Source organism: Lampris incognitus, chromosome 2 (assembly GCF_029633865.1).
Source record: "Lampris incognitus isolate fLamInc1 chromosome 2, fLamInc1.hap2, whole genome shotgun sequence".
Lineage (NCBI taxonomy): Eukaryota > Metazoa > Chordata > Actinopteri > Lampriformes > Lampridae > Lampris > Lampris incognitus.
Genome location: NC_079212.1, coordinates 42,763,658 through 42,787,310, shown reverse-complemented (window position 1 = coordinate 42,787,310; position 23,653 = coordinate 42,763,658). Strand labels below are relative to the sequence as shown.

General features: G+C 44.5%; 1 protein-coding gene across 1 annotated transcript; it reads left to right on the top strand.

Annotated features, from left to right (window-relative positions):
• Positions 1 to 234: 234 nt before the first annotated feature.
• ano11 (anoctamin 11) lies at positions 235 to 23,424 on the top strand. The gene is made up of 25 exons (XM_056273364.1): positions 235 to 362; positions 580 to 757; positions 1,295 to 1,424; positions 1,545 to 1,738; positions 1,838 to 1,945; positions 2,026 to 2,162; positions 2,329 to 2,386; positions 2,492 to 2,602; positions 2,684 to 2,849; positions 3,091 to 3,181; positions 6,190 to 6,286; positions 9,493 to 9,636; positions 10,511 to 10,648; positions 12,084 to 12,182; positions 12,366 to 12,468; positions 12,914 to 13,025; positions 13,273 to 13,327; positions 13,792 to 13,889; positions 14,512 to 14,648; positions 15,565 to 15,770; positions 16,071 to 16,207; positions 16,406 to 16,496; positions 16,895 to 17,078; positions 20,058 to 20,079; positions 22,718 to 23,424. Exons 2-24 carry the CDS (start codon positions 626 to 628, stop codon positions 20,072 to 20,074), a joined length of 2,745 nt encoding a protein of 914 aa, XP_056129339.1. The 5' UTR covers positions 235 to 362; positions 580 to 625; the 3' UTR covers positions 20,075 to 20,079; positions 22,718 to 23,424.
• Positions 23,425 to 23,653: the final 229 nt, after the last annotated feature.

Sequence of the window (23,653 nt, the reverse complement as noted above, 5' to 3'; positions counted from 1 at the left end):
TTCTCTCAGCTGCAGGAGGAGGGAAAAAAAGATGATTAGTCAGAAATCACCCCCCCGCCCCCCCCCCCCCGCCGAGCACATCTTCTGCCTCTGAATAAGTGTTAGATTATTCATGAGGTGGGCCAGTGCGCTGTGTGCACTGACATAGATTCCCTCTGCTGAAATGAGGCGGAGTGCCAAGTTCCCGTTTTCTCCGTTCATTACGGTAATGCACAGCGCTCTGCTGTTCCCCCAGAGGAGCCGGAGAGATACAGGGATGCAGAGGCAGATAGGGGCGAGGATAGAGGAGGCACAGTTTGACACACATCCAGAGGAGCTCCACTTCCCCTCCTTTTCACAGACCCTTTATCATCACAGAAACGGTATGTTGTCAACCAATATTCTCATTTCCTAAGTTTTCTTTTTTTTTGTCTCTTTCTTCAGAATCTTTTGTCAGAACGTGTTAACTGATTTCATCTCCACAAGACTTGATAGATGACAGCCTCCGGTGCAGAATATTACAGTGCGACCCTCAGCAGCGCCAAAAAAAAAAAAGGCAAACCATGTCTGTGCCCTTCATATCATGTGTGCATTCCACAGCAGACTCATCCGTGAACCCTGGCACCAGAACATCCTCCTCCTCATCATGTTGAGGAAGGGCTCAGAACGGCTCATGAGAGACAGAGAGGTGCTGCTGGATCTCGACAACGGGGGTGAAGCCCAAGCCACAGACGGCTATGGGAGTCTGGAGAACGGGGGTTACATCCCACCAAGATATGTAAGCACAGTTTCATCCCTAAGCATGCGGTAACTCCCCCTCTTCTTCATACTAATCATATATTTTACATGTAGAGCATACAGATTCACATATATTGAGTTCCCCAGGATGTTGCAGTAAATCTTCAGGGGCATTGACTCTCCAATTTGTAAGCTGGTGGAATGAAACATTTCTGATTTGGCGTTTCTCATTCTACTCTATTGATTTTAGTATGATCTTACGCATAATTTCACATTTTGAAACGCTGTGTGCTATTTTTTTTCTTTATAGTCTCCACAATAATGGCATCTGAAATCAATATTGCAAAGTGAAGGCTTTTGTGATGCTGTAAAACTGAAGGCTTTCGTTGATGTCGTCTATTGACCAAGGAATTTAAAGCACCATTAGTGCCTCCACTGCTGACATGCAGTGGATGCACATGGTGGGACGTGGGCAGAAAATATTTTTCATCTGCAGGTTTTATTATTTTTAGTCCTAGGTACTGTGTATTACGGATCATGGTAGCATACGGCTGGTTAACTCTGTGGGTACCCTCAGCTTTCAGCTGGGGCTGGTGATGGAGCCGTGGATGATGACGACAAGCCCATCTATATGCACTGTGATACAAATGGAAACGCGTCAGCCTCGTCTCTGGGGAATTACTTCAGAGATGGAAGAACCAAAATTGGTGGGCAAGATAAGTAGATTGCATCTTATATGCTATATTACATAAAGGGAGTAAGTACAGTGACTCAAGTGTGAACCTTTAGTCTGACCAGTTGGATTTGTTTGGTCAATCCTGTTTTAGACTTTGTTTTGGTTTGGGAGGTGCGCTCTCGGAGAAAACGTCGTGCCAAAGGGAGTGGTACCAGTGAGGTGGCAGATAAAGATGGGGAGACCACCGAGGAAGCAAGCAGGTCTGGTAGAAGAAAAGCTCTGCTGGCACAATGGAGGGACAAGTTTGTCCAAAATCTACAGAGCACTGGCCTGCTACTGGAAAAGGTAGATTGCAATAAAGGCTGTCAATCGTTCTCATTAGTCATCTCTGGAAACAAAAGAATAACCGCTTCACTATGATGCCCCCTTAATTCATGCAACCAGGAGGAAACGGCGAATGAGAAAAAAACAATCCATTTCCTGAAACTTAGTGCCCCCTGGGATGTGCTGGTGTACTACGCTGAGGAACTCTGCCTGAGAGCGCCGCTACAGGTCAGTGATGATACTGGCTTTTGAAAGAGATGAGGTTTAAAAGGCTACCATATTACACTGTTTTTAATACTTTAACACAGGCACAACCAAATCCAGACTTCAACACGTCTGCTCGAGTGCTGGATAGACTATGCATACCAAACGTCATGGCGGAATCTGTGCCAAACAGGCCGTTGGACTACTACACGTGTGCCTTTCGCAAGTCGAAGATGAACAGGTGGGCTGTTTTCAGAATGCAGTAAATGGTAGAGATACACATAGTGTCATCGAGATGGTGTAAAAATGTGACTCACGGTGTGGTCCAGCAATGAATGAAAGTTGCATTGCGACAAGCCTTATAAATGTATCTTATTTATTTATTGCGGGTCTTGCTTTTCTCACAGATTTCTTGGCGGTGAAAATCACGAGACATATTTCACAAACACACAGAGGCACCGTATCGTGAGTAATATATCTGTCAGTGCACATGCTTGCCAGCATTATGAAAGTAGCCTGCAGTGCCATTATATGTCTACTGTACCTGTCACTGATGGCCTCCCCATACAGGTGTTTGAGATTCTGGCCAGGACGGTGTACGGCAAGAGGAAGAGGGCTGAGGTGGGCATAGACAGGCTGCTGAATGAGGGGGCGTACATGGCTGCTTTCCCGCTACATGAGGTATTGATCATGTGCAGCTGTGTTTAATGATCTGTCCTAAACTGCTGCCCTCTCTCATCATCACGTGTCTTCATCTCCTAGGGCCCGTTTCAGCTTCCAAAGTATGAGGTCCGTCCCGATGAGCTGAACCAGAGACAGGTTCTTTTTCATTACTGGGCGCGCTGGTCCAAATGGTGCAAGTACCAGCCCCTGGACCACATCCGGGAGTACTTTGGAGAAAAGATCGCACTTTATTTCACCTGGCTGGGTAAATACGAACGCTTATCTAGACACAGACTAGAGAGTGAATTATTTTGCTTCATAATATGAAGGAGTGAAATATCTTACAGGCTGATGAAACCACCGTCCTCCAAGTGACTGCTGTCTTAATGAAAGATGCGGTCCTGTTCTGTCCATTAAACACAATGCAGCATAAGACAGCTGCGTGGGCTTGCACCCCCACTGCACAATAAGACATAAAATCTAATGGAGGGTTTGTTGCTCTGCAGGTTTCTACACAGCGTGGCTGCTGCCGGCGGCCTTGGTGGGAACCCTCATTTTTGTGTCAGGAATCATGTCCATGGGCAACAACACCCCTGCGTGAGTTCAGAGCTCCTTCAGATTACATTTTTTAAGAGCACATTTCATCGTGTTAGCAGTCTTAAAGATCAGCTGGAGTTAAAGACTAATACTCAACGTATTGGACTGTCGACGTGCATTAAAATAATCGTACATTTAGCAGGCGATTTGAAATAATCTAAAGGCTCGAGTTTAAACAATTCACCTCCCTAAAAAAAACTATGAGGACAACTGAGAGAGTAGTATGTTGAAAAGAGGGTACAAAAATGAAATGCCGTGAACTTGAAATTAATGAAATTACACCTGAGTCAGAAGTCAAAGGGAATGTGATATTGTGTGTGTCTGTTTTTGCATGTATATGCAATTTCGGCACCTGAGTAACATTTCAAGCTGTTTGGCTCCTCAACCTGATCTTTAGTCTATATCTGTAATTTTTCAAAGAAAATTATAGATTTTAGTGTCGAGGTAATGCATATACAACTGTTCCACAATTGAGATCCTCTATATGCAAGGCGTAGTAATAATAATAATAATAATAAATCATTACATTTATATAGGGCTTTATCTAGACACCCAAAGTGCTTCACATTGAAGGGGGTAACTCACTTCAACCACCAGCAATGTGCAGCACCACCTGGGTGATGCCCAGCAGCCATTTCCATGACAGAACGCTCACCACACATCAGCTTGAGGTGGAGAGGGTGGAATCATAGATTGAATTACATGAGGGATGATTAGGTGGCCAGATGGAGAGAGCCAGGTTGGGAATTTTGCCAGGACACTGGGGAACCCCCTACTCTTTGTGATAAGTGCCATGGGATCTTTAATGACCACAGTGAGTCAGGACCTCAGTTTAACCTCTCATCCGAAGGACGGCATCTCCTACAGCACAGTGTCCCCGTCACTGCACTGGGATTTGTTTATTACGACCAGGAGGAAGACTGGCCCACCAACACATTTTCCCAGGAGGTATCCCATCCAAGTACTAGCCAAGCCCACACCTGCTTAGCTTCCGTCATTTGGCAGAGCCAGGGTACATGTTAGTATTGCTGCCAGCAGTGACAGTTAATGTTTAAAAATCTGTGATTGTGCTAAAATGTCTGGCATTAAATTATAAGTATAAATTTGTAAAACCAAAAAAAAAAAAAATAGAACGTTTTATTCAAAAGGTGAAGAATGAGTGTTGAGTCAATGAGCTACTCTGAAAAGATAACACGTGGAAGCTCAGGCTAATATGATGTATATAATATGTTGTATATGAGATCTGAGTACTCAAAGTAGTGCGGTAAGACACGGCTGATGAAACCAAACACCTGATGTTACGGATGAATGTCTCTTTATTTTAGTTTGCCAACTCAGTCAAACTTTCACTTTGTAATAGGGCAGCGTCCATGAGCTATTTTTAACCCTTCCCAAGGGGAAGCGGAAACTTCGCAGCAAACGGAAGTCACATCGGATGCACTAGACTACATTAGAAGTAAGCAGTTTGTTGTAATTTTCTTCGTTTTTTGCGTAATTTAATATTATCGGATATATGGCAGCTTAGACGTGAGTTGGTGTTGTAAACACAGCCATGCTGTACTGTCTAACGTGCTCTGCATGTCTGACTTCCTGTGACGTGTCCATAGCAACAGCGATGCTGTGACATCACTCAGACGCTGCCCCATTGAAACATACGTGCTGCTGACGTGATGACTGGGATGTTAGATTCTGATATTAAGGTATAACTTGTGAAGAAAACTCAAACGGGACAAACGTTTAAGGAACAATTTTGAATTCGAAGTAAGTATAATCACGGAAATTTAAAAAAAAAACCTTTGGTTAAGATGCAGGGACTCAGTCTGTATTGTGGACTGAAGAGAGTTGAAAAGCCTCCAGTGACTCCCTGCTGCCTGATGCAAAGTTATCCTCATCCAAAGCAACCGCCCTCCATCAGAAACTAAGGGATGTGTGTTTCATGGAGCCCCCATTGTGCTCCTGCGCAAAAACCATGTCAATAAATAATACGTGAAATCCTTTCTATGGAGGAATATAAATTATTTAGGTCCCGCTTAAGAATTCTGTTGAACAGAAATCATTGTCAGATATGCGCCTCCTTTTGAAATAACCTTGAAAAAAATGTCCAGATTGCATCACCTGGTGTAGCGCTAGCGTGGAAACAACAATAAACTGCTGTTGTTATAATATGAAATTGTAATTTCAGAAATACGCTGGAATTAAGTGAAAGACAGCTTGAGGGGGGGAAAAAGACATGCATGCACACAAACAAACCCTAATTGCACAAACATCATCATCATCATCATCTTTGCCAGGTTTATTTTACATAATGTTATTCCTCTAGAGAGCGCCATTCTAATGACTCTGCAGCACTGGATCGTTCCACTTTGTAAAATGCTCCAGAGGAAGCAGGGCGCTTCATAATGATCCATCAACTGCTTTGGATTATCGCAAATCTGTTTTCATGTCCGCCCACTGGTCTTGGTTTCCTCTCAGGGTCGTTTTGGCATTGGTCTCCCAGCAAATTTATGGCACAATAAGATAAGAGGCGAGATAGAGAAAGAGACCCTGGAAGATGAAGCAATATTGCAGGGAGGAAAACCAGCTCAGCTGCCTGAGGGAAGTGGTATAATTACTCATGTACGCTGCAGATTAAAGTTATTGATTACTGGAGAACATGCTGACAGCAGTCTGTGGTGATGAAGCACACTACCACAGTCTCATGTGATAATGACCCATTAGCGGATAATAACCTTTCCCTCATACACATCGGTGCAAATAATGAAATGTTAAATTTGACTAAAAATGTTATGTCAACTGGTTCCGTGCGGCTGGGTTAAGTATATTCTGATTCCTGTAGATCAACTTGCTAAGAAGTTGTTGCGTGCAAGCCTCTCCATGGTAAAATGTTCATCCATGAATGATCTCGCCGGCTGATCTTACTCAGGAGAAGCTTTCCACATGTGAGAGGCTGAAACAGCAGGGAGTGTTTTACCCCTGATGTCGTCCTGTGTCTGTATGTCTGTCCACAGTAAGGAGATCTGTAGCAGTGGAGCCGCCTACCTGATGTGTCCTCTCTGTAACACCTGCCAGCCGTGGAACATGTCCGACATCTGCCCCATGGCCAAGGTACTGGAGCGTGTGTGTGTTCTCTATAACTTTATTTGAACCAGGAATTTCCATTTTGGTAATTAGCTTGTCTGACTTTAACCCAGGATAGACAACATGCTCGTCCTACAGAGAGCTATAGACGCTGATAGACTGGTGGTATGAAAACCATGCAGGTGATCTGTTGGCTGAATGCATCCCGGTGTCCTCATCGCCTCTGTCTATGACAGCGTATGGATGGAAACGTTCCAATAGTGATAGCAGTTAGGATATTTCAGAATCGATACCAGTTCAGTGGATAGTGGTACTGTAACGACTATATTAATTTGACGGCAGTGTATTGGCTTTGTTTGTGTAATTGGCAGATATACACTGCTGATCCTTGAGGTCTCGATCTGCGCGATGAATAGCATCACCCTGTGGTATCGAGAGGTGATACTTGAGAGAGTGCAACTGTTTCTGAATTCTAAGCAGACAGTTTCAAACCACAGGGCCACATGCTCTTTTAGCCTGTTTCTGTCATGATTTACAATTGATTTGTAATTATTGATCGCCTTATTGTTTTGTAATTATTGATCGCCTTATTGTGTGTTAGCTGTGAGCCTGGGCGCAGGAACTCAGTCATGTAAAAGCACATTTTTGGTTGTTGAATGAAATGTTGTTATTGTAACAGTGTAACGACCACATATGTGTAGACTCGCTTGCTTTGGGCTAATGGGCCGGACCCTTGGTGCAGTTGCCTGTGGTGCGGGGGAACCCAGGTTTGAGTCCCGGCTGCGTCCTAAATTCTCGCTACATTGGTGGCAGGGGTGGGATTCATATGCGCTCAGAAGCGTGAGGGAGCTGGTATGCTGAAGGAGGGAGGTAGTGTAACGATCACGGATCTGTAGACTCACTAGCCCTTGGCTAACGGGTCGGACCCTTTAGTTGACTTGTTAGCGCAGTCGCCCGTGGTGCAGGGAACCCAGGTTCCCAACCCATGCATTGCCACCAATGTAGCGAGAATTCAGGGGGCGGCTGGGAATCAAACCTGGGTTCCCCGCACCAAGGGCGACTTTGCTAACCAGTTAACTAAGAGGTCCAACCTGTTAGCCAAGGGCTAGCAAGTCTACACATCCATGGTCGTTACACTTTTACATTACCTTGATGCTAAGAGGATATTAGGTGGATGCAAAGTGGATGGTTGAATGGATGCTAGGTGGATGTAAAGTGGATGGTTGGATGGATGCTAGCTGGATGTAAAGTGGATGGTTGGATGGATGCTAGGTGGATGTAAAGTGGATGGTTGGATGGATGCTAGGTGGATGTAAAGTTGATGGTTGGATGGATGCTAGGTGGATGTAAAGTGGATGGTTGGATGGATGCTAGGTGGATGTAAAGTGGATGGTTGGATGGATGCTAGGTGGATGTAAAGTGGATGGTTGGATGGATGCTAGGTGGATGTAAAGTGGATGGTTAGATGGATGCTAGGTGTGTGTAAAGTGGATGGTTGGATAGATGCTAGGTGGATGTAAAGTGGATGGTTGGATGGATGCTAGGTGGATGTAAAGTGGATGGATGCTAGGTGGATACAAAGTGGATGGTTAGGTTGATGGTTAGGTGGATGCTAGGTGGATGGAATGTGGATGGTTGGATGGATGCTAGGTGGGTGTAAAATGGATGGTTGGATGAATACCAGTGGATGTAAAGTGGATGGTTGGATGGATGCTAGGTGGATGTAAAGTGGATGGTTGGATGGATGCTAGGTGGATGTAAAGTGGATGGTTGGATGGGTGCTAGGTGGATGTAAAGTGGATGGTTGGATGGGTGCTAGGTGGATGTAAAGTGGATGGTTGGATGGATGCTAGGTGGATGTAAAGTAGATGGATGCTAGGTGGATACAAAGTGGATGGTTAGGTGGATGCTAGGTGGATGGTTGGATGGATGCTAGCTGGATGTAAAGTGGATGGTTGGATGGATGCTAGGTGGATGTAAAGTGGATGGTTGGATGGATGCTAGGTGGATGTAAAGTGGATGGTTGGACGGATGCTAGGTGGATGTAAAGTGGATGGTTGGACGGGTGCTAGGTGGGTGTAAAGTGGATGGTTAGATGGATGCTAGGTGTGTGTAAAGTGGATGGTTGGATGGATGCTAGGTGGATGTAAAGTGGATGGATGCTAGGTGGATACAAAGTGGATGGTTAGGTTGATGGTTAGGTGGATGCTAGGTGGATGGAATGTGGATGGTTGGATGGATGCTAGGTGGGTGTAAAATGGATGGTTGGATGAATACCAGGTGGATGTAAAGTGGATGGTTGGATGGATGCTAGGTGGATGTAAAGTGGATGGTTGGATGGATGCTAGGTGGATGTAAAGTGGATGGTTGGATGGATGCTAGGTGGATGTAAAGTGGATGGTTGGATGTGTGCTAGGTGGGTGTAAAGTGGATGGTTAGATGGATGCTAGGTGTGTGTAAAGTGGATGGTTGGATGGATGCTAGGTGGATGTAAAGTGGATGGTTGGATGGATGCTAGGTGGATGTAAAGTGGATGGTTGGATGGGTGCTAGGTGGATACAAAGTGGATGGTTAGGTGGATGCTAGGTGGATGTAAAGTGGATGGTTGGACGGGTGCTAGGTGGATGTAAAGTGGATGGTTGGACGGGTGCTAGGTGGATGTAAAGTGGATGGTTAGGTGGATGCTAGGTGGATGTAAAGTGGATGGTTGGATGGATGCTAGGTGTATGTAAAGTAGATGGATGCTATGTGGATGTAAAGTGGATGGTTAGGTGGATGCTAGGTGGATGTAAAGTGGATGGTTGGATGGATGCTAGGTGTATGTAAAGTAGATGGATGCTAGGTGGACACAAAGTGGATGGTTAGGTGGATGCTAGGTGGATGTAATGTGGATGGTTGGATGGATGCTAGGTGGATGTTAAGTGGATGGTTGGATGGATGTTAGGTGGATGTAAAGTGGATGGTTAGGTGGATGCTGGGTGAATGAGTAGATTTTGGTTTGCTAATTTGAGAACACTGGTGTAGCTCTGTTAAATCTGCTGAAAGTGGATTGAAATGCAGGTGGGGTTTTAGGGCACCTAAAGGCACTATTGAGCATCCTTGACGTGTATTAGGCCGAACTCGACCAAACGTCGGTGTTGGAAGGTGCCCGCTTGATTAACCCAATGTCACGCCCACAGTCACGCAACCGACTCTGTATTGGCGCACTGAGCCTTGACCTTTCTGTGTTGCAGGTGGGCTATCTGTTCGACCATTCAGGTACAGTCTTCTTCAGTGTGTTCATGTCTTTCTGGGCCGTCACCTTCCTGGAGTACTGGAAACGCAAGATGGCCACCCTGGCCCACCACTGGGACTGTATGGACTTCCATGAGGAAGAGGTATCACGTGCATCTTCTCTTTCTAAACAGTGAATCAACAGCCCGTGAACTTTACCTGTTTGAACTGAAAATAAATAAGTAAATATTCCTCATTCCTGAAAACAAATATTTATGGACAATTACGTGTTCTTGTAATAGTGACCATCAGTGGTGGACATAAGCTGTTGTGCTCAGATATGATCAAGGCTCAGCGTTTTTGGTTTTTACCGATTTCCACCGAAAAATATCCAGATTTTAAAACTGATTTTCACCCGGATTTTATGTTTCCACAGATCCAAAAGTTGTTCCTGTTCATGTGAGGTTATGTAATGTGGTGAAATTCGGCATGCTGGATGGCTTTGAAAAATAAAAACCGAAAACGCTGAGCCTTGGATACGATGTCGTAAAGAGGGTGAACAGAGCTGGAAAGAGTCTGTCCACTGATACCGAAGCTTCCTATGATATGGATTATCTTATGGATCCTTATGAAGGGTTTGGAAAGCAGCTACAGTTACAAACACACAAGCAGGCAATGCAATTTCGGCAGTCAGTGAGCTCCATGAAAGAATAAATCTAAATGTGACACTGGATTTGCTTGAGCCATGGAGGGACGTGCTGGTCAATACTAATTAAAAGGAAAAAAAAACATCTTTAGTGAGGAGGGTTAGATGGTACAAGCTTATCAGACACTGTGATGTCTTAAATCCTTTAGAGTCATGCTGGCCAAACACTGAGCTGGCAATGACTAGTCGGGTCATCTGACAAAATTAGAGAACCGAAATCCAATTTGTGGTGTGTCAGCTGCAAGCAGAGTTCACGTACACACAATTAAGTAGAATAAATGTTTAGATAACATGAGTCCAAACACTACTGACCTCAACTGTGTCCTCCTTAGGAGCGTCCGCGACCCGAGTTTGCAGCCATGGCCCCTGCTATGGAGTACAACCCGGTGACCGGCGTCAAAGAGCCGTACTTCCCAGAGAAGGCCCGGCTGACCCGCATGTTCACCGGCTCCATGGTCATCATCATCATGGTGAGACACTGTTGGTCCTCGGTCTTTTTGTTTACATGAGCTGAATGAGAATGCTGCGACTTCTTTGTGTGGCGTCCAGGGAGGATTCCCTAAAGCGTTTTCTTTGTGTCAGCTTGAACTCCGCCAGAGTTGTTTGTGTTCATCATTTTCCTCTAAGGATCAGCTTTCACTCTCTCCAGATCCTGACCTGATTCACAAGTGTGGAAAATGTTTCAGTTTCCCCTCCACAGTTCCTACAGACAAAGCCTGTCATATCCATACCCATCATCTATCCATTACTATCATATCTATCATCATTAATATGCAAAACACCAGGATGGATGGCTTACAGTGAGACCCCTTCAGCCAGGTTAACGTGTTTCATTGTTGTAGTGAGGCAACTTCTTCCATTCTGAACCAATCATTTGTGCAATGGTGGCTCTGTGGTTTGTCGTTATCATTGATTATCCATCTAAAGGTCATCATCTGCTCTTAGTAATCTCACTAAAGGTCATCATCTGGGTAGCGTAGCGGTCTATCCCGTTGCCTACCAACACAGGGATCGCCGGTTCGAATCCCCGTGTTGCCTCCGGCTTGGTCGGGCGTCCCTACAGACACAATTGGCTGTGTCTGTGGGTGGGCAGCCAGATGTGGGTATGTGTCCTGGTCGCTGCACTAGCGCCTCCTCTGGTCGGTCGGGGCGCCTGTTTGGGGGGGAGGGGGAACTGGGGGGAATAGTGTGATCCTCCCATGCGCGACGTTCCCCTGGCGAAACTCCTCACTGTCAGGTGAAAAGAAGCGGCTGGCGACTCCACATGTATCGGAGGAGGCAAGTGGTAGTCTGCAGCCCTCCCCGGATCAGCAGAGTGGGGTAATTGGAGGGGAAAGGGGCAACAACAAAAAAAGGGTCCAAATCTGCTCTTACTAATTTGCAACTTGTTTGAAACAATGGCAGTGGGATGATTTGGAAAGACCTCCTGTGATCATATAGGGTGTCTTACCTCAGAAAGCACGTGTAGTCCATTCATGTTGGGGCTTGTGGCCCAGTCTTCACCTGCCTCCGCCAGTCTCCCCACCCAGATTCTTCATCAGAAGTGTCCCTTTGATATGAAATACTATTGAAGCATGTTGAAAAAAACCCGGGATTAGGGTCCTTTCAATTCATCTCTATGTTCTTTTCCCCTGTGTGTGTTGTCAGTTTGTGCGAGGGCTCGTGCTGTTGTGTGTATGAACTCTGCTCTGTTCCACTAGCTGTTTTATCATTGATAAGAGCTTATTTTACTAAATTTCCAACAACTACCAGAGAGATAATTCTTCATTAAGTCCCTCTTTATTCCATCACCTGGAGGGAAACACAGTGTATGGAGATGTTATTGTGTGTTTTTCTGATGTTTACTTGAAGAACGTCGACCAATATCAAACTTTAAAGACGTTGCCTGTGTGTTTTTGCTCTCAGCTGTGTGTGGTGATGATCTTTCTGGTGACGGTGATCATGTACCGCGGTATCATCAGTGTGATGATGTTCCACACCGGGAGCCCTGTGCTGCGCACACAGGTAGACTTTTCTTCTTCACAATGACGGAGCCTCCACATCCCCGATCTTCTCCTGGCCCTCTCCATTTAACTCACACCACACAAACTCAGTCGCCTAATCTCTTGCTATGTGGGGTGTGGTTGGGTGGAGGAAAAGGGTGATTGTGTGTTGTTTGCTCATACGCGTGTGTGTATTCCTCCCTAGGCAGGGAACATAGCCAACATCTCCAGCAGCGTGGTGAATCTGGGGCTCATTCTGCTGATGGGGAAGGTCTACACAGCGCTGGCGGAGCAGCTGACTAAATGGGGTTAGGACCAACACGGCTGTTTGACGTCTCTTATTGTGTCTTGCTGAATGCCACTTAACACCGCCGCTTATAGGCTCACACTCCTACACAGTGTTTGATGTGCACGAATTTGGTCAAGGACTTTGGGATGGAAGAGGTGAAGCTGTAATAGCAGTGATTTATGTGAACCAAAACCCACTTCAGAGTACGCTGGTCTCAAGGAATCCCTTTTTTTGCCTTCAGAATCATACGATCCATTTAACATGTCAACCTTAGAGTTCCTCTATTTAACTAATCATTTGACAATTTAATAATAATAAATAATTTAAATAATAATTAATTTAGTAACAATAATCTAAAAATAATAATAATTTAATAATAATAATTTAATTAGTAATCAGCTAATAATTTTAACCAATAATTTGTTTCACTCAAACTTAGGTCTGCTTTTTTTTTTTTGTTGCAGAAATGCACCGAACACAGACCCAGTATGAGGATGCGTTCACTTTCAAGGTGTTTGTCTTTCAATTTGTCAACTTCTACTCCTCTCCTTTCTACGTGGCTTTCTTCAAGGGAAGGTAAGAGAGTGATGTCAGTCATCCTGAATGTGATGTCATATTAAATCAAATCTAATGACTTAAAAATAAAAAATAAAATGTAAAAAATTATTTTCAATTATTATGATTAAATTATTATAATTAATTAATATGAACTGATGTTTAAATTATTTTATTTTTAAAAGTATTGCTTTGTTTTTATGAAAAGTACATCGGTATTGTGATATTGGGGTATCGTGGCATGTTATTATCTGTATATCGCTGACAGGTTCGTGGGGTACCCGAGCAATTATGGGACCCTGTTCGGGATGAGGAATGAAGATGTAAGTTCTACCACACGTTGTGGATAAACTTTAGATACCCCATAACCCATAAGTCCTCTATAGTGGCTAGTCGGCACAAGCTTGCATGAAAGCCTTCTGACCCTTGCCCTTACTGGCATCTTAAGTCCCAGGCTGAAGACTAAAAGTGAATGAATCTTTTCTATCACAGTCGCTGGACTTTTATTACACTCTGTATGGGAGATTTGGCCAGAAAAAAACAGTCATCCATTAAATGATGTTTTTAAATAGATACATTAAGAGACTGCCTTTAATTCAATGTATTTCTACCTTTTTTTCAGTTTATTTCCCTTGTTGTCTTGTATTTGTTTTATGCTTTTGTGAGCCCTGTGTTGAAGAGTGCTTCACAAGCAGACTTTATTGTTATTGTAGAGAAGAGTCAGTATTATCACTATCTGAAACACAGCTCATAAAAGTGTCTGGGTGTGTGCGTGTTTGTGTTTCAGTGTGGCCCTGGAGGATGTCTCATTGAGCTGGCGGAGCAGCTCTTCATCATCATGGTGGGGAAGCAGGTTATCAGCAACATCCAGGAGTTTGTTATCCCGTACGTGTCCCGTCCAACACACGAGCCAGAATAGAAGAGAATATAATCCAAAACAGTTCACTAACAGTAAGGTGTTGAAATACTGTTATAACATCCGTTCATTTTGCAGGAGAGGTTACCGTTCAGCGGTGCATTGTTAGACTCGGCCCTTTCTTGTGTTGCATTGAACTGTGTTGCGTCCTGGCTGGAGCTGGGCCAGGCAGGTGTGGTATAGCCTGCTGCTGTTGTACTGCAGTGTTAACACCCTGCATATCTCCACTTTTGACATGAGGCGCAAGTTGTGAGCCAAAATACTCATTATATCTTCAGCCCAGGGAGAGTGATTAGGATCTGAGATGCTGGAAAACAAGCAAAAGTTTCCTCCTCTTCAGACTCCCTCTTAAAGCAACACTACCACAGGCCCGTACTTGCAGTACTGCCATGGTGTACTGACTCAACAGGCTACACTTTTATGTAAAGGTCCCCCGAAACTATCTGGCATGCTTAAGTGTCCTTGAGCAAAACATTGAAGCCCTGTCAGCCCGAGAAACGCTGCGTCTGAGCCGACACCAAGCGAGCAGCATGCGGCGAAGGTGTAAAAGTGTCATGGCGTCCTCGGAAAACTTTCTCTGTCCTCTGACAGGAAAGTGAAGGCGTGGCATCAGAAGAAGGCACTGGCCAAGGTGCGAGGGAGCAAAGTGCCCCCGGAGCCTCGGCGCTGGGAGGAAGACTACCAACTGGTAGAGTGTGAAGGCCTGTTTGAAGAGTACCTAGAAATGGGTCAGCATCCTCCTTTACAAACATTTCATTATTGTTTATTTTTGTGTGGGATTCATTTTTTTGTCTTCTTCTTTTCTCCTCCTTCATCTTTGTCTTCTTCTCCCCCTTCTCCTCCTTCTCCTCCTCCTCTACCTCCTCCTTCTTCCTCTTCATCATCATCTTCTTCTTATTATTATTATTATTATTATTGTTATTGTTATTATTATCATGTTATTATTTTATTTGCCCTGTTTTGGTATGACCACCCTTGTTGGTTTTTCTCTAGCTGTCATCTCAATCTGACTGTCATGAATATATCACTATCATGATGATAATCATATGGAAATTTGCATGATATCGGATCAATATATATCACAATATGTGCTTGCATGTGCAAAAATACCATAGAATCCTAATGAGGTTTCTCCCATTGAACCATGTGGTAATGTACAGTATAAAACCAAACCAAAACTAATAATACTCCACTGAAATAATAATCCCTCAGATATATCACACCACATTTTGTGAAAAAGATTAGATCATAGATTCTCATTGTCATTAATTCTGACAACAAAACTGTGTAACACGATATGATAATATCTGAGTTTCATCCCTATATAATACCCATGAAAGATGGTGAATGATAACATTGAAGTTTATATATTCTTTTATATTTGTATGTTTTTATTCCCCATTACTGGTAGTGACTCAATTCATAATCATTCTGATCATCATGTTATATTTGAAAAATTATTGAATGTGGGAGAATCACACTTTAAAACAAAAACAACCTTATCTAATATGGTTGAATATGGTATGGTGTAAGAGTATGGTTAAAATGTAATTCCTCTGTGTTCCTCCTCTCAGTTTTCACACACATACAGTAAAGACCTCTCAGTTTCAGCACAGGTGATGTAACCGCTCTCATGTGCCGCAGTCCTCCAGTTTGGGTTCATCACCATCTTCGTGGCGGCGTTTCCCTTGGCTCCTCTCTTTGCCCTCCTCAACAACTGGGTGGAGGTCCGTCTGGACGCCCACAAGTTTGTGTGCGAGTACCGGCGGCCCGTGGCTGAGCGCGCCCAGAACATCGGAGTCTGGTTCAACATCCTGGAAGCTTTGTCGCACCTGTCCGTCATCGCCAACGTGAGTGACGTCATGACATATCCTGAGAGGTTGGCCCGATTGATGAGGCCAACTGGAGGGCCTGTACTAAAGATGGTGTAATGATGATAATATGAGACTGCTACTTTCGGCTGCTCCCGTTAGGGGTCGCCACCGCGGATCATCCGTTTCCTTTTCTTATGATGATAATATGAGACTAAACGTAGAATATTGTAGATTTAGATGGATACGTTTCTGTAAGGTCACAAAATTACAGTAGAGAATTTACAGAAGAGACAGCGCCAACATATCTTTTGTGATTTCTTGCTTTACCATTCGCAGGCTTTCCTCATAGCCTTCACGTCAGATTTCCTACCCCGCTTGCTGTACCGGTATAAATTCGACGATGCTCTGAACGGATATGTCAACTTCACCCTGGCTTACGCTCCAGTGAACTACACCGACCACCCAATGTGCAGGTGAACTGGGTACAGACACTATGGAGCTTCAGATGGTGTTACCCTATCTGGTATCTGCTGGTTTGACCAGCAGAGGATAGTCATGCTCATGTGGAAACCTGGTCCAAGTTCTTCTAGCTCACTGACAGTGGACTTCAAACACATTCATTGCTATATGGTATGTTAGCAACAGTTTTGTGTCTTCTTTTTTTTTTTTAGATATAAAGCTCTCCGAGACAACAATGGAAACTACACACTGTTTTACTGGGAGCTCCTCGCTGTCAGACTTGGCTTTATCATCGTGTTTGAGGTACGGGGGAATCGGTTTCATGTCGCTGATTTTCATCCTGATCTTTCTCAGCCGTGTCTATGTTGTGTATCTTCACTCCACCCGTTCTCCATTCACGCTATAGCTCCTTCCATCCAGCCTGAGGCTTATGCATCTCTAGCGTCATCAGTAGGTTGTCTTTTGTTGCTGGCTTTTTCTCCCCAATTGTATCAGGCCAATTACCCCACTGCAAGTCCTGCTCACCTGTGTTATTTCTTTCCATGTCTTTATATCATCTCTGAGTGGCTTCATGCATAAAAAAAATGAAGTTCTGATCTGAAATTGCTCTTTTCTTTAGTCTGATCAGCTTTACATTTGTGAATCTGTCCTGCTTTTGTTTTCTCCATGTGCACCTTCTCTTCACTCCCTCCATCTCCCAGCACCTTGTGTTCTTTGTGCTGAGAGCCATAGACTGGTTGGTGCCCGACGTGCCCGAGTCCTTGGAGCTGAAGATCAAGAGGGAGCGCTACCTGGCCAAGCAGGCCTTGGCAGAGAACCAGGAGGCCCTCTTGGTGAGTCGAGGCCACGGGCCCACCCCACCTTCTCCAGGTGTTTCCAGTTCAGGTCAGTAGAACACAGGACACGCACACACACACACACACACACACACATAGATAACTACTTGAGCCTGCAGAGACCATTGCCCCTGGTTCAGTTGTAAATCACATGAGGCAAGAGCAAGGTTTGACCTTCAGCTATTTTAGATCAGGGGTTCTCAACCTTTTTATTGCTGCAGACCAGAACACCTTGGTCCAGTATTTCACGGCCCTGTAGAGGTGTTCTGAGGGAAAGGGGGAGGCGGGATAAGTTACAGAACAAATCCCCGATCCCCTCCCAGTTAGTGGTAGTGAGTCAATTAATAATCTTTCTAATCATCATGTTATAGTTGTAAGATTAATGAATGTCTCAGACTCACACTCTGTCTATGGAAACAACCTTGTACCAGCAACTGACACTGTAACTGAAGTATGAGGCTAGCTTGCCTTAGTAGAAAAGCAGTTCATTTAATTTAACACGTGAAAAGCCGACCCACTATCAGTGCAAGCACCAAAAGGCACCAAAATGTCCACCAAAGTGGGGGCCTCCGGGTGGTGTGGCAGTGTATTCCGTTGCCTACCAACACGGGGATCACCGGTTGGAATCCTCCGGCTCGGTCGGGCGTCCCTACGGACACAATTGGCTGTGTGTGCGGGTGGGAAGCCGGATCTGGATGTGTGTCTTGGTCGCTGCATTAGCGCCTCCTCTGGTCAGTCAGTGCGCCTGTCAGGGGGGAGGGGGAACTGGGGTGAAAAGCGTGATCCTCCCATGTGCTACGTCCCCCTGGCGAAACTCCTCACTGTCAGGTGAAAAGAAGCGGCTGGCGACTCCACATGTATCGGAGGAGGCATGTGGTAGTCTGTAGCCCTTCCCGGATCCGCAGAGGGGGTGGAGCAGCGACCGGGACGGCTCGGGAGAGTGGGGTAATTGGCCAGATACAACTCGGGAGAAAAAGGGAGGGAAAAAAAAAAAAAAGGTCCACCAGAGTGAACAAAATTCAATACTTCCTATATGATGCCCACGATGGGGCAAAACTTTCCAAAGTTGTTGATTCAGAACCTATTTTTGTCCCTTTTATTCTTGTTTGTTGCTCTTAAATTCATCAACAGCTTTGTCGTTTGAGGCAGGGTGTTTTGTTCCTAAATGCAGGTGTAGTTTGGACAGCTGCTTAGCCTCCTTTGCTAGCACATTCCATGCAATGGGTTTTGGGTGTGAGCGTCACCTGCTGCAACGAATCCATGTTTGATGTGGCCGTTGTTCATATTTTAGATGGAGGGATGTTTTTTTTTTCTTGGCACCAGCAACCCTTTCACCTTCTTTGTTGGACATTTTTTGCTGGCCAGTGTTGGTGGAAATATTTTGGCAGAGTTCTCTATTTTTTTTTCTTTGCGAGAGGGAAAACCATGGCTTACCTCTCGTGCATGAATGACAACTTGCACATGAGGACGACGGTTCTACCAATTCACCAGAGTTTGTGAATGAACTTACACTTTTTATTGGATAGAAGAAAAATATTCAGGCCTTTCTTCCATACTACGTAAATCAAGTAATAGCAATCATAAATAATACACGGCACGGTGGTTAGCGCTGTTGCCTCACAGCAAGAAGGTCCAGGGTTCGAACCCAAGGACCAACCAGGTCCTTTCTGTGTGGAGTTTGCATGTTCTCCCCGTGTCAGTGTGGGTTTCCTCTGGGTGCTCCGGTTTCCTCCCACCATCAAAAAGACATGCCTGTTAGGGTTGATACTCCTGTCTGTGCCGCTGAGCAAGGCAATGGAAAGAAATAACCGGAGTTGGTCCCCAGGTGTTGCACGGCGGCTGCCCACTGCTCCTAGCTACACAGCTTGGATATGGGTTAAATGCAGAAAGTAAACTTCATGTGTATGTATGTAAAAAATGACTAATAAAGCATATTCTATTTTATTCTATTCTATATGATATATATATAAATAAGTGTTTTTCCCACAGCCCAGCAGTGAACAGCCCATTACTGATCTGCAGCCCAGTGGTTGAGAACCCCGGCTCTAAATAAACTGAATATGAAATACTCACAGCTCTCATTTGGCCGCTTTGTAAAGGGTGACAAAAGAAAGGCCTGTTTGGTTTCAGTGGCATTATCAGCTGTGCAAATGGACTGCTGATAATGATTATCATCAAGTTGACTGTCGTTTCCAAGAAGTACATTCCTACTGACTTACACAGGCTCTTTGCAAGGCACCTGCATCTTGGCTTTCTGTCATAAAGTCAAATCAAATTTGATGGCAGCATCATCACAGTTACACGTAAAAAAAGCTGAGCAAAAATCATTACATACAAGTTGATGTTGCAGGCGGCACGGTGGCACAGTAGTTGGCGCGGTTGCCTCACAGCAAGAAGGTCCTGGGTTCGAAGTTCAAACCCTGGGGTTGTCCAACCTTGGGGGTCATTCCAGGTTGTCCTCTGTGTGGAGTTTGCATGTTCCCGTGTCTGCGTGGGTTTCCTCCGGGGGCTCCGGTTTCCTCCCACAGTCCAAAGACATGCAGGTCAGGTGAATTGGCCGTACTAAATTGTTCCTAGGTATGAATGTGTCGGCCCTGTGATGGCCTGGCGGCCTGTCCAGGGTGTCTCCCTACCTGCCGCCCAATGACTGCTGGGATAGGCTCCAGCATCCCCGCGACCCTGAGCAGGATAAGCGGTTTGGATAATGGATGGATGGAAGTTGATTTTGTGTTACGTAACATATCCCATATCAAATTGGATCCACGACTCCAAGATTCATGCTAGTTTGTTGGTCAGCAGGGGGGAACTTCAACTTCAAGTCCTGCTGCTGTTTAAATTCTTCCCCCGACAGCCACGGCCTGTTAAATTCACACATGCACCGAGGGTCTCATATAATCTCTACCTTCATCCCCAAATGTGCCGAACATGGCCGCCTATCCACTCTGCGTGTAATGTGAGTGCTGTGCTGCGTTGCCGCTGTGTGTGTCCCTGTGCTCTGACCCGTATTGTTGTTATGTGTCTCATGTAGTGAATGTTTCCCAATGAGGGGGGTGAGTACTGCAAACAACTGTCACTCCTGTTCTGTGTTAGACCCCCATCAAATGTAAGTAAAAAAAAACAAGACCCTAAAGGGGAAAAAAAAAACCTCTATGGGATTTACTGGGTTAATTTCAGAGGAGCTAGTCACACCTTACACAGGACTGAGTCATGAACGTGTTTATGTCAGCTTTCATGAGCTGTTTTCACAATATGCTCTGTTTGTTACAAAACTTGGAGAAAGTGTGTCAAACTTTAAACTGAATTTCAAAGAAGCTCCCCATGTTTTTTACATCGTATTAGTTAGAGCGATTGCCAGGAAGTGGTTTCTAGATACCATGCTTACTTTATCTCCTCGTTTTCTTCTCCTCTTCCTCTTTAGAGTTTTACTCATATAGCCCATGTTCGGTTTTTTCTCTCCTAGCTGAAAAGTCAGGCTTTATCTTATATTGAATCTGAGTTGCTAAGCTAATTTTAGCTACTTACTCAGCCAGATGACTGACGTAGTTAACACCATTGTTTTTACTTAAATCAGTAAAGTGGTGTTAGCCACTTGCTAGCAAGTTACCTGGGCAGCTAGCTAGCTTAACAGGTCACCGATAAGCGTGGAAGCTAACCTAGCTAACGATAACGTAGCCATATAAGAAGCAGCGTACAGTATCTGAGATTTAAATTTAAATAAAAAATGGACATGTGGCAACACCTTTATAAATTCCAGGAGGATTTTTTTTTTACTTTTCACTACATTTTATATATATATATATATATATATAAAACTTTGTTAAAGAAACACTCAGTGGTAGGGAAAGTGCTCAACAAATAAGGAGCAAAATAATCCAGTGGTTCAAGTAAATTCTTTGAGACAGTACAAGCCTCCCTACCATTGAGTGTTTCTTTTAACAAAGTTATATATATATATATACACTCACTGGCCACTTTATTAGGTACACCTTGCTAGTACCGGGTTGGACCCCCTTTTGCCTTCAGAACTGCCTTAATCCTTCGTGGCATAGATTCAACAAGGTACTGGAAACATTCCTCAGAGAGTTTGGTCCATATTGTCATGATAGCATCACGCAGTTGCTGCAGATTTGTCGGCTGCACATCCATGATGCGAATCTCCCGGTCCACCACATCCCAAAGGTGCTCTATTGGATTGAGATCTGGTGTCTGTGGAGGCCATTTGAGTACAGTGAACTCATTGTTCATGTTCAAGAAACCAGTCTGAGATGATTCGAGCTTTATGACATGGCGCGTTATCCTGCTGGAAGTAGCCATCAGAAGATGGGAACACTGTGGTCATAAAGGGATGGACATGGTCAGCAACAATACTCAGGTAGGCTGTGGCGTTGACACGATGCTCAATTGGTACTAAGGGGCCCAAAGTGTGCCAAGAAAATATCCCCCACACCATTACACCACCACCAGCAGCCTGAACCGTTGATACAAGGCAGGATGGATCCATGCTTTCATGTTGTTGACGCCAAATTCTGACCCTACCATCCGAATGTCGCAGCAGAAATCGAGACTCATCAGACCAGGCAACGTTTTTCCAATCTTCTATTGTCCAATTTTGGTGAGCCTGTGCGAATTGTAGCCTCAGTTTCCTGTTCTTAGCTGACAGGAGTGGCACCCGGTGTGGTCTTCTGCTGCTGTAGCCCATCTGCCTCAAGGTTCGACGTGTTGTGCGTTCAGAGATGCTCTTCTGCATACCTCGGTTGTAATGAGTGGTTATTTGAGTTACTGTTGCCTTTCTGTCAGCTCGAACCAGTCTGGCCATTCTCCTCTGACCTCTGGCATCAACAAGGCATTTTCGCCCACAGAACTGCCGCTCACTGGATATTTTCTCGTTTTCGGACCATTCTCTGTAAACCCTAGAGATGGTTGTGCGTGAAAATCCCAGTAGATCAGCAGTTTCTGAAATACTCAGATCAGCCTGTCTGGCACCAACAACCATGCCACGTTCAAAGTCACTTAAATCACCTTTCTTCCCCATTCTGATGCTCGGTTTGAACTGCAGCAGATCGTCTTGACCATGTCTACATGCCTAAATGCATTGAGTTGCTGCCATGTGATTGGCTAGTTAGAAATTTGCGTTAACGAGCAGTTGGACAGGTGTGCCTAATAAAGTGGCCGGTGAGTGTATATATATATATATATATATATATATATATATATATATATATATATATATATGTGTGTGTGTGTGTGTGTGTGTCTGTGTGTGTGTGTGTGTATATAGATGTGTCATGAATCATGATCATTAAAAGAAAGCTGACATAAAGTTTTCCAGGTGTTACGAAGGCCATTAGTCATAAGTTCTGGCACATGTAAAGTATAATGTTCAAGCCTGCTATAAGAATCCGGAGCCAGTATTGTTACTCGTGCTGTTTAAACATGTGATGTTACTGCATACAATTACACGATCCTCTGCACCATTAACATACAGATGATCAGTAACAGAAACAGCAATAGTTTAATAGCGTAACATGTTGCTGCAAAGTTTCTTCTTCTGCACGTCAGCCCTTTTTTTGATTTCCACACCAGAGACAGTTGTCAGTCTGATAAAACTAACACACACATTCTCTCTCTCTCCCTCTCTCCCCCCTATTCCTTCCATGTCCAAACCAAACTGCACCGCCTGGCCTGAAGCAAGCGACGCGTCCTTTGGCAACGTGAGTCAGGACTGCAGTGCGGAAGAGGGTGCACCGAGAGGAGCAGTGGGAAAGGAGAGGAGGGCTCGTGGAGCTATCAAAGACTCTCCTTCGCATTTGGGATATCATTAGTGAACTCGCCTCCCCCCGGGAATGCTATCTTCGTGATGGGATGGGCTGGTGGCGGGGGTTGTGTAACGCCAAGGCGCTGGGTGCGACTCATCGTGCCCTGTGCGTGTTGCATTATGTGTATGTTGTGTTTAGGGATAACTTTTCGATCCAAGGAGATTTACTTTGTTGTTTCAGTTTTTTGGGCCTGTATACCTTTGGCAGAGACTAAATCATGCACATCCTACGGGTCTCCAAGCCCAAGAGCAAAGAGTACAAAGTAGACACGGTTTCTGTCCTTTTCTACGCTTTACAGTGTGCTCATCTTTTTGTTTTACGGCTGATTCGTGTTTTTTTTTAACCTAATTAAACTGTTAGATGGCTGACATCAGCAAATATTCACACCCTACTCTACTGCAATATATGTTAGATATACTGTTCATGTATATACTGTGAAGCATGGTAAGCTTTTCTATAGGAATGCTCTGTATAGTATTTGTACGCTCGTTGCCAATCATGCGATCTTGGATCGTGAGATACGCTTTTGTGCAAAAGTGCACACACTACTGGAATAGTCACTCTGTGTTGCATATTTTGTGTCCGAGCTGTTTTGCATCTGAAACGCTGAAATATTTTCAGAATAAATCAAGTCTTGATTAAAGCAAAGGAATAAGAGCCTTTTCAGCACGTTACAAAATCTTCATTTATCACCGGGCGATAAATCTTTCGTGCTCAATACAGTTACTAACTTAATCATACCTCTCCATCTACTTTTTCCACTCAGCAAAAGACAGGTGTTCTTTAACAATTTCTCCCCCCTCTCTCC

Coding starts and splice junctions, on each gene's coding strand:
- ano11 (XM_056273364.1), top strand. CDS start 626: ATGTTGAGGAAGGGCTCAGAACGGCTCATGAGAGACAGAGAGGTGCTG. Junction 2,387..2,491: donor ACACACAGAGGCACCGTATC/GTGAGTAATATA, acceptor CTCCCCATACAG/GTGTTTGAGATTCTGGCCAG. Junction 10,649..12,083: donor CCATGGTCATCATCATCATG/GTGAGACACTGT, acceptor TTTTGCTCTCAG/CTGTGTGTGGTGATGATCTT.